The sequence below is a fragment of the Oryx dammah genome, unplaced genomic scaffold (genome assembly GCF_014754425.2).
Source record: "Oryx dammah isolate SB20612 unplaced genomic scaffold, SCBI_Odam_1.1 HiC_scaffold_15, whole genome shotgun sequence".
Classification (NCBI taxonomy): Eukaryota; Metazoa; Chordata; class Mammalia; order Artiodactyla; family Bovidae; genus Oryx; species Oryx dammah.
Window position 1 is genome coordinate 26,444,893 of NW_024070199.1, and position 11,145 is coordinate 26,456,037.

Here is an 11,145-nt window from a genome sequence, read left to right on the forward strand (position 1 = left end):
TTTACATATGGGAAAGGGATTATCCTTGATACTCTTAGAACCATCAATATCTGGTATCTCAAGAAGGTATATTATTGCCAAGTTAAATATGGAAAGATAAGAGTAGAAACAGAGTATCTTATTTATCCTTTTTATTGCAAGTTGATAGATTAAAAATAACCCATGTGATATGTTTCAGTCTAATGTTATGTAATTCATTATGTGGAGGTCATTCATCTTTTTCCAGTGGAAAAATAATTTCAAAATGATAATGAAAAAAGATAATATATTCACTATTTAATGTTATTACTATGCAAGAAAAAGAGATGATATGTATTTTGAAAACACTGAAATATATATATATAAATGGAAATAAATTATTCACACAGGACTTAAATTTCTTTAAGATACTAGGTTAAAAAAAGGTAATAAAAAATATGGTAAGAAGGTTTCCATTAAAATTAAAAACTCAACATCTCATGGTACAAGTTGCTTGTGCACACAGAGAGTTCTAATTAAAACTGTCTCCTACTCAGAGTTTTTCTCAGAGCAAGTTTAACGTCTTTGTTCCTCAAGCTGTAGATTAATGGGTTCATCATAGGAACCATGTTGGTGTAAAAGACAGAAGAGATTTTCCCCTCATCCATAGACACAGCAGAAGGTGGTTTGAGATACATGAATGCCCCTGATCCAAAGAAGAGAGAAACAGCAATGATGTGCGAACTGCAGGTGCTGAAGGCTTTGGACCTGCCCTCTGTGGAGCTGATGTGGAGGATGTTGGTGAGGATGAGACCATAAGAGACAAAGATGGTGAGACTGGGTACAATGATATTGATGCCTACCACGATGAACATTTCCAGCTCACTGACATAGGTACTTGTGCAGGAGAGCTCGAGCAGAGGGAGGATGTCACAGAAATAATGGTTGATGGTGTTTGCATCACAGAATGTCAGTCTCAGCATGCATCCAGTGTGAGCCATGGCACCAGAAAATGCCATCAAGTAGGAACCAAGCATAAGGCTGGAACACAGTTTAGGAGACATGGCAGTGTTATATAAGAGTGGCTTACAGATGGCCACATAGCGGTCATAGGCCATTGATGTCAGCACATAGCATTCAGAAATGATAAAAAAACAGAAGAAGTAGAGCTGGGTCATGCACCCCATGTAAGAAATAATATTCTTCTTTGGTAAGAAGTTAATCAGCATTTTGGGTGTAAATACAGAAGAATAACAGAGGTCTATGAAAGACAAATTAAAAAGGAAAAAGTACATGGGGGTGTGTAGGTGTGAATTCAGTGCAATTAGGATTATCAATCCCAAATTTCCCAGCACAGTGATCATGTACACTCCTAGGAACAGGAAGAATAGAGGGAGTTGGAGATCTGGCTGGTTGGTTAATCCCAACAGAATGAATTCAGTCACAAAAGAGCCATTTCCAGGAGCCATTCTTCTCTAAGGTGATCTGTGAGCACAGAAGAAAAAGGTTACATAGAGAACAATGACTCAATTTTCACACAGTATCTCCTCTCACAAGTGTGGTGTTTGGGCTGGGGATATCTGAGAATAACCCAGCTTGGACTCATGGAATTGTCTTACCTACTCTCTCATGGATTGTATTACCATTATCCAGAAACTAAGTGACAGGGAATTTCACTTTTTTGGGTCTTTATAAACTAAGTAGGAAAGAGTATCAAAACTTAGCCTACAGAAGAAAGAAATCACTGCACTGTGCAGACTTGACTGCTTGGGGAAAAAACAAAGAGTTGATAAAGGAGAGGTTTGGATAAGGATTGACTCATTCTTCCCACATCTCAACATTTCTCCTTTCACTTGGAGTCTCCCCTCACCAGTAAGACTATAGGCAGAGACTCTAGCAATTAGGTGCTGGCCTTTATTTAGAAAGATCGCAATGATGACCCTGTATGCAGGACAGCAAAAAAGACACAGATGTGTATAGCGGACTTTTGGACTCTGTGGGAGAGGGAGAGGGTGAGATGATTTGGGAGAATGGCATTGAAACATGTATAATATCATGTAAGAATCGAATTGCCAGTCTATGTCCGATGCAGGATATGGCACGCTTGGGGCTGGTACACGGAGATGACCCAGAGAGATGTTGTGGGGAGGGGGGTGGGAGGGGGGTTCATGTTTGGGAACGCATGTACACCCGTGGTGGATTCATGTCAATGTATGGCAAAACCAATACAGAATTGTAAAGTAAAATAAAAAATAAATTAAAAAAATAATAATAAAGTCTATGCTATTAAAAAATAAATAAATAAATAAAGCAGATTAGACCTGGTGGGGTGAGAACAAAGAAAATTGCTTCTTAACTAAAACTAAATGGCCAGAGTCTACCAGAGGTTAACTCTTCACCCCACATTACAGAGTAAAAGCTGTAACTGTAGATGAGTGAGACTTCCATCTATGGAGAGGGAACTTACTGACTGATCTAATGCATCCTTTTAGGCCCCTAGTGTCTCTGAGCGTTCACTGATCCATGTCTTAAATAGACATTTTTCTAAGTTTTATGTGAGTCTCAAAGTGCTAAATTGGAAATAAGCTGTGATATCTTAGATCTTTGAACTTCCATTTCAAACAAGAAGGACATGAATAAATGGAATTCAGAAACTCACCTTCCTTTCTCCAGAAAACCCCAGGGCTTTCTTATCATTGGTTTTACCCTCTGGTCTTAGTAGGGCAATTCCAGGTTCTGAAGCTTTGGTTCCTTTGATTCTTAAGAGAATGCAGCTCACATATATTTTCTGATTTGACTTCAAAATATTTTAAAAATATAGATTATAATTTCTGTTTATGACTTTCAGTCCACTCAAGCAGCAGAGAAAAATAAACATTTTTATTATTATTATTGCCACTTGGTAAGCCAAAGATTTAATGTGAGGGTAATGTTATAATGTACTCAGTTATAAACGTGGCAGAAGTTTGCTCAGTCTCTTCCCCAGGGAAACACTCTATGTATAATAGGGACCTGGGGGGATTTCATTTGCATCCTGTACCTTAATCTGTCCTTTGTCCCTTAGAGATTCAATAGATTACTCAAGTTTTCCTTTCACTTAAGGATTGTCCATTCACCAAAGTAGACCAAAATCTTCCATTTTCTGTTCATTTAGATTACAGAAATGAAGAGGAAGCCCTAGTCTCCTTTTTCCTACAAAAACAGCTGATTCAAAAACAATTTATGTACTGAATATGTAAGATTCAGAAACTTGTTAAGAGAGTTTTTCACCCAGTTCATGGAAAAAGATATACCACGCAAATAGAGACCAAAAGAAAGCAGGAGTAGCAATACTCATATCAGATAAAATAGACTTTAAAACAAAGGCTGTGAAAAGAGACAAAGAAGGACACTACATAATGATCAAAGGATCAATCCAAGAAGAAGATATAACAATTATAAATATATATGCACTCAACATAGGAGCACCACAATATGTAAGACAAATGCTAACAAGTATGAAAGGGGAAATTAACAATAACACAATAATAGTGGGAGACTTTAATAGCCCACTCATACCTATGGATAGATCAACTAAACAGAAAATTAACAAGGAAACGCAAACCTTAAATGATACAATAGACCAGTTAGACCTAATTGGTATCTATAGGACATTTCACCCCAAAATAATGAATTTCACCTTTTTCTCAAGTGCACACAGAACCTTCTCCAGGATAGATCACATCCTGGGCCATAAATCTAGCCTCGGTAAATTCAAAAAAATTAAAATCATTCCAAGCATCTTTTCTGACCACAATACAGTAAGATTCGATCTCAATTACAGGAGAAAAACTATTAAACATTCCAACATATGGAGGCTGAACAACACGCTGCTGAATAACCAACAAATCACAGAAGAAATCAAAAAAGAAATCAAAATATGCATAGAAATGAATGAAAATGAAAACACAACAACCCAAAACCTGTGGTACACTATAAAAGCAGTGCTAATGGGAAAGTTCATAGCAATACAAGCATACCTCAAGAAACAAGAAAAAAGTCAAATAAATAACTTAACTCCACACCTAAAGCAACTAGAAAAGGAAGAAATGAAGAACTCCAGGGTTAGTAGAAGGAAAGAAATCTTCAACATTAGGGCAGACATAAATGCAAAAGAAACAAAGGAGACCATAGCAAAAATCAACAAAGCCAAAAGCTGGTTCTTTGAGAGGATAAATAAAACTGACAAACCATTAGCCAGACTCATCCAGAAATGAGTCCTAGCAAATCAGTGTTGGTGCTCTGCTTACTCGCTCAGTCTTGTCCAACTGTTTGTGACCCCATGGACTATAATCTGCCAGGCTCCTATGTCCATGGGGATTCTCCAGGGAAGAATATGGGAGAGGATTGCCATGCCCTCCTCCAGGAGATTTTCCCAACCCAGGGATCGAACCCATGTGTCCCTCATGGCAGATAGATTCTTTATCTTCTGAGAAACCAGGGAAGCCCAAGAACACTGGAGTGGGTAGCTTATCCCTTTTCCAGGGGATCTTCTTGACCTAAATGGAACCAGGGTCCCCTGCATTGCAGGTGGATTCTTTACCAGCTGGGCTACCAGGGAATCCCAATTAACTGGCCTATTAATGACTCACTTATAAGAAAAATGTTCCCTCTGAGATTTTCTAATCCATCAATTCTCTACACAGTCTAGAAAATAACTCTTATTAAGGAGTAAAGGAACAATGGGTCTTCAGGTGAAAGCTTTCTTATAATTAAAACGGTTCTGAAATAACAATTTTCTTCTATATCAGAACTTGAACAGTGCAAAAAGCTCAGGTTAGTAAGTACCCTCATCATTTTTGGTTTCTACACCAAGGTAGAGTTTATAGTGAGACTGTATCTCAGCCTGTTCTATCTACCTCAGTGTGGCCTTTTTCTCACCTTACAAGGTGAAGAAAGTGCTCAGCAAGTTTTCAGATCTTTTTCAGAGGTGATTCTTTCATATATAGCTGTAGAATCCCTGCATTCATGGAGGGAGGTGAGCTCAGGATCTTCCTATGTCACCATATTGAACCACATTCCCTAAAACTGGGCTTCCCTGATAGCTCAGTTGGTAAAGAATCTGCCTGCAATGCAGGAGACCCTGGTTCAATTCCTGGGTCAGCAAGATCTGCTGGAGAAGCGATAAGCTATCCATTCCAGTATGCTTGGGCTTCCCTTGTGGCTCAGCTGGTAAAGAATCCGCCTGCAATGTGGGAGACCTGAGTTCAATCCCTGGGTTTGGAAGATCCCCTGGTGAAGGGAAAGGCTACCCACTCTAGCATTCTGGCCTGGAGAATTCCACAGACTGTATAGTCCCTGGGGTTGCAAAGAGTTGGACATGACTGAGCAACTTTCACTTTCACTAAATGTATACAGTCAATTTTTTCTCAATAAAACTGCAAAAGTATGAAAATTTTACTGAATAAGATATTTTATTTTTAACTGACAAAAAATGCATGGCCATTGGACTTCCCTGGTGGTCCAGTAGTAAAGACTCCACCTGCCAATGCAGGAGACATGGGTACAATTCTTGATACAGGAAGATTCCACATGTCCTGGTACAACTAAGTCCATTCACCACAACTACTAAGCCCTTGGGCCACAACAACTGAAGCTCAGGCTCTAGAGTCCAAGTGTGGCAACTACTGAGTTCACGAACCACAACTTGAGAGCAACCCTCACTCACCACAACTAGAGATAGCCCAAATACATGTTTGGAACAGCTTAAGTATGGGATTCTATCTCTTCAGTTGTAAATTTAATGAAGTCTAAACAGAGATAAGTGCTCTTAATTTTTAAAATTTAGTGTCACATTGATCTGTGCTGTTCTGACAACACTTTGAAGGCTTAGTACAATACAAGGTAAAAATATCTTAATTTTCATATTGGTTGTATGATGAAGTGATAATGTTTTGGGTCTATTGAGTTACAGGAAACACTATTGTAATTAATGTCACATCTTTATCTTTTATCTTTGTAATTCGTCTAGCAGAAAATTTGAAATCACATGTAAAAGGACTTGGAGTATATTTAAATTGGATATTGCTATAACCACCCTTTTTTATTTTTATTTTTTAATTTCCTTCCCATTTAGGTCACTACAGAGAACTGAAAAGAGGTTTTTGTGGTATACAAGAAGTTTTATTAGTTATCTATACTATACATAGTAGTATTTATATGTCAGTCCCAATGTCCTAATTCATCCCACCTCTTCTTCTTCTTCTTTTTTTTTTTTATGTTGTTCAGTTTCCCAGTCTTGTCTGACACTTTGCGACCCCATGAATTGCAGCACACCAGGCCTCCCTGTCCACCACCAACTCCCGGAGTTCACTCAAACTCACGTCCATCGAGTCGGTGATGCCATCCAGCCATCTCATCCTCTGTCGTCCCCTTTTCCTCCTGCCCCCAATCCCTCCCAGCATCAGAGTCTTTTCCAATGAGTCAACTCTTCTCATGAGGTGGCTAAAGTACTGGAGTTTCAGCTTTAGCATCATTCCTTCCAAAGAACACCCAGGGCTGGTCTCCTTCAGAAGGGACTGGTTGGATCTCCTTGCAGGCCAAGGGACTCTCAAGAGTCTTCTCCAACACCACACTTCAAAAGCATCAATTCTTTAGCTCTCAGCTTTCTTCACAGTCCAAGTCTCACATCCATACATGACCACTGGAAAAACCATAGCCCTGACTAGACGGACCTTTGTTGGCAAAGTCCAGTGAGTATTCAGGGTTAATTTCCTTTAGGATTGAGTGGTTTCATGTCCTTTTTGTCCAAGGGACTCTCTGAAACCCCATGAACTATAGCCCACCAGGCTGCTATGTCTGTGGGGATTCTCCAGGCAAGAATACAGGAGTGGGTAGCCACTCCCTTCGCCAGGGGATATTCCTGACCCAGGGATCGAACCCAGGTCTTCCATGTTATAGGATGATTCCTTACCTATCTGAACCACCAAGGAAGCCTCTTCCCTTCTTAGTACCCATAAGTTTGTTCTCTACATCTGTGACTTTATTTCTGCTTTACCATTTTAACTAATTTCAGTTAATCTCTACTATTTTTCAGGATGTAATTTAGGAACTTTCTCGTCTGTGATTCAGAGGACCATCTTTGTTAAAACTAGAAAACCACGTGTCTCTTTCAATTCTGGTTTCCTCGATGTGTATGCCCAGCAGTGGGATTGCTGGGTCATAAGGCAGTTCTATTTCCAGTTTTTTAAGGAATCTCCACACTCTTCTCCATAGTGTCTGTACTAGTTTGCATTCCCAACAACAGTGTAAGAAAGTTCCCTTTTCTCCACACTCTCTCCAGCATTTATTGCTTGTAGAATTTTGGATCGTCGCCATTCTGACTGGTGTGAAATGGTACCTCACTGTGGTTTTGATTTGCATTTCTCTGATCATGAGTGATGTTGAGCATCTTTTCATGTGTTTGTTAGCCATCTGTATGTCTTCTTTGGAGAAATAAGAAATGAATCGCCAGTCTAGGTTCGATGCAGGGTGCAGGATACTTGGGGCTGGTGTACTGGGATGACCCGGAGGGATGATGTTGGGGGGCAGGTGGGAGGGGGTTTCAGTATTGGGAACACGTGTACACTCGTGGTGGATTCATGCTGATGTGTGGAAAAACCAATACAATATTGTAAAGTAAAATAATAATAATAATTTTATATGTACCACAGCTTTCTTATCCATTCATCTACTGATGGACATCTAGGTTGTTTCCATGTCCTGGCTATTATAAACAGTGCTGCGATGAACATTGGGGTACATGTGTTTCTTTCAATTCTGGTTTCCTCTGTGTGTATGCCCAACAGTGGGATTGCTGGGTCATAAGGCATTTCTATTTGCCAATGGAGTATTACTCAGCCATTAAAAAGAATACATTTGAATCAGTTCTGATGAGATGGATGAAACTGGAGCCAATTATACAGAGTGAAGTGAGCCAGAAAGAAAAACACCAATACAGTATACTAACACATATATATGGAATTTAGGAAGATGGCAATGATGACCCTGTATGCAGGACAGCAAAAAAGACACAGATGTGTATAGCGGACTTTTGGACTCAGAGGGAGAGGGAGAGGGTGTGATGATTTGAGAGAATGGCATTGAAACATGTATAATAACATGTAAGAATCGAAATGCCAGTCTATGTCTGATGCAGGATATGACACGCTTGGGGCTGACGCGCGGGGATGACCCAGAGAGATGTTGTGGGGAGGGGGGTTCATGTTTGGGAACGCATGTGCACCTGTGGTGGATTCATGTCAATCTATGCCAAAACCAATACAGAATTGTAAAGTAAAAATTAAAAATAAATAAATTAATTAAAAAAATAATAATAATAATAATAATTTTAAAAGGTGAAAAAAACTAGAAAACCAGAGCTTTCAGCTCTGTTTGTTACATAAGTTTAGTCACATTCTGTAGTTTGCCTGATGGACTCTCAGTTGTGAAAATTTGAACAATTCCCCTTGTTACTTTTTGGCTTCAACCACATACATTAAAAAAGCAAAACCAACTAAGAATAACTATGCTGTGTAAGCAAAATACCCTGACTTCTTTCCCTCTTTTGAAAGAAGTCCAAATAGACAGACACTGTACTTATTTCTAACTAAAATGTGTTCAAATTGCTCAGCTCTCTGCTAAGTTATCTCTTTAGAAATGTCACCACTCTTTATTAAAACAAATACTATTTAAACTATTTTATTAATTTTTTCCAATTAGTCAAAGACAAATTACTTTCAAGGAAATTTTTTCTGTAAATGAAGCACATTTCATTTGCATTTTGATGTTCATGAAAGATTAGTAACTGGGTTTCAGCCACCTTTGCGACCACCTCAAATTATGATAGAATATATAACTTAGTGGACACACCTCTGTGATGATAACAGATTTCTAAATAACACTGATATTATTTATACCTCTTTATATATACTTCTTTTTCAGCAAAGAAAACAAGTTTTTCAAAATGAATAGTAAGTAAAGGAAAGGGAAAAAAGCAGAAAGCTGCAGCCAAGATCAACTATTTCACATAATTAGAACTTGTATAGTTAAAATAAATTGTGTTAATATTGGAATCAGGAGAGGGGATGAGTGGTGTTTTTAAACTGAGACAGGATTTAACAATCACAACATCCAAAAAACTAACAGACAAACAAACCAGTTATGCTGAATTTTAAAATAACTGAATAGTGAGTGGAGACTAGGAATGTGGCAAATGGTGAATATCATCAAAGGTATCTTAGAAAATATTTAAATTCTCACTTGATACACTGAATTGAGGGTTTTTAGAGTTGCCTTTTTTAACTTTTTTTCCCCAAAATGATAATAATTCAGGATCCTTTCCAGAAGTCATGGTCACAACTTGGTTCATTCAGACAATATTTTTTTTTCTTTAATTTCTCATTGCCATACCAACTGCAGTTCAAGGTTTTCATACCTAAATATCCAAATGGAAATAGCATATGGGAGCCAACAAGAAGGTGTTATTTAGTAATTTCCAAGTCCTCCAGTCCTGTGAGTTTCGTTTATTTTTTCTTTTCGTTCAAGTAAATTATGCTTTTATCATCCAAATAAATTATGTGACCACCACAATATATCTAGGGCCTTCCAGAATGGAGAAAGCAATAGGTAAGGGCTTTCATTATCTACCATTCTTTGTTCTAAATTCCTTTTTCTTAAATTGAGTTCCAGATATCCCTAGATATTTTATCTCCTGGGGCTTCCCAGGTGGCTCAGTTGTAAAGAATAAGCCTGTCAGTGCAGGAGACAAAGGCTCAATCCCCAGGTTGGAAGATCCCCTGAAGAAGGAAGTGGCTAACCACTCCAGTATTCTTTTTTTTTTTTTTTACTCTATTTTATTTTACAATACTGTATTGGTTTTGCCATACATCAACATGAATCTGCCATGGGTGTACATGTGTTCCCCATCCTGAACCTCCCTCCCACCTCCCTCCCCATACCATCTCTCTGGGTCATCCCAGTGCACCAGCCCCAAGCATCCTGTATCCTGCATCGAACCTAGACTGGTGATTCATTTCTTATATGATATTATACATGTTTCAATGCCATTCTCCCAAATCATCTCACCCTCGCCCTCTCCCACAGAGTCCAAAAGACTATTCTATACATCTGTGTCTCTTTTGCTGTCTCACATACAGGGGTATCGTTACCATCTTTCTAAATTCCATATATATGTGTTAGTATCCTGTATTGGTGTTTTTCTTTCTGGCTTACTTCACTCTGTATAATCAGCTCCAGTTTCATCTACCTCATTAGAACTGATTCAAATGTATTCTTTTTAATGGCTGAGTAATACTCCATTGTGTATATGTACCACAGCTTTCTTATCCATTCATCTTCTGGTGGACATCTAGGTTGCTTCCATGTCCTGGCTATTATAAACAGTGCTGCAATGAACACTGGGGTACACGTGTCTCTTTCAGTTCTGGAAAATCCCATGGATAGATGTGCCTGGCAGGCTAGAGTCCATCAGCTCGCAGAGTTGAATGTGACTTAAGGTACTGAACAACAATTTTATCTCCTGAAGAGCTGTTCTCTCTCTACCTGCTTCTCCAAACATGACTGTAACTTTTCCATCTTCATTTCCAAACACCACCAATGTATGGAAATTGTACATTATAATTTTAACAAGGCTTTATGGACACTGGAATGTATTTATGATACTCAATGGGATATAAATTCAGATTGAAACTGTATCATGACCACTCCCACGAGGAACTTCTTATTTACTGCCATGTGTCTCTCTGAGTCTTGACATATTGCATGATTTAGGCTCCTTTTTCCCACATGTACTGTTCCTGAATTACAGATAGTTGCAAACTTTTTTCAAGTCTTTAGTTTTTGTTTTTTGTTTGTTTGTTTGTTTGTTTTCAGAAAAAGTAACTTCCTTGTTTGAACCACTCTGCTCCCAAATATATTAACCCCAAAGTTTTCCTAGGTCCCAACAAAAAGAAAAAACAAGCTATTTTTCAACAAACTAACTTTAGAAAGTGATAGTCACACTGAGGGAAATTCATTTATCATCTTGGGACAAGGCAGAGTCACCTTTGAAATTAGCAGTGTTTTCTCATATTCCACCATTACTGAAGTAAAAGTAATAGAAGAAAGTAACAGCAAAATAGATTACAAAGTAGCAAACTTGAAACCAGG

The 11,145-nt window shown here is 38.4% G+C and overlaps 1 protein-coding gene across 1 annotated transcript; it reads right to left on the reverse strand.

Annotated features, from left to right (window-relative positions):
• Nucleotides 1-494: 494 nt before the first annotated feature.
• LOC120874365 (olfactory receptor 145-like) lies at nucleotides 495-1,427 on the reverse strand. The gene has a single exon (XM_040255740.1). The coding sequence runs from the start codon at nucleotides 1,425-1,427 to the stop codon at nucleotides 495-497; it is 933 nt and encodes a 310-aa protein (XP_040111674.1).
• Nucleotides 1,428-11,145: the final 9,718 nt, after the last annotated feature.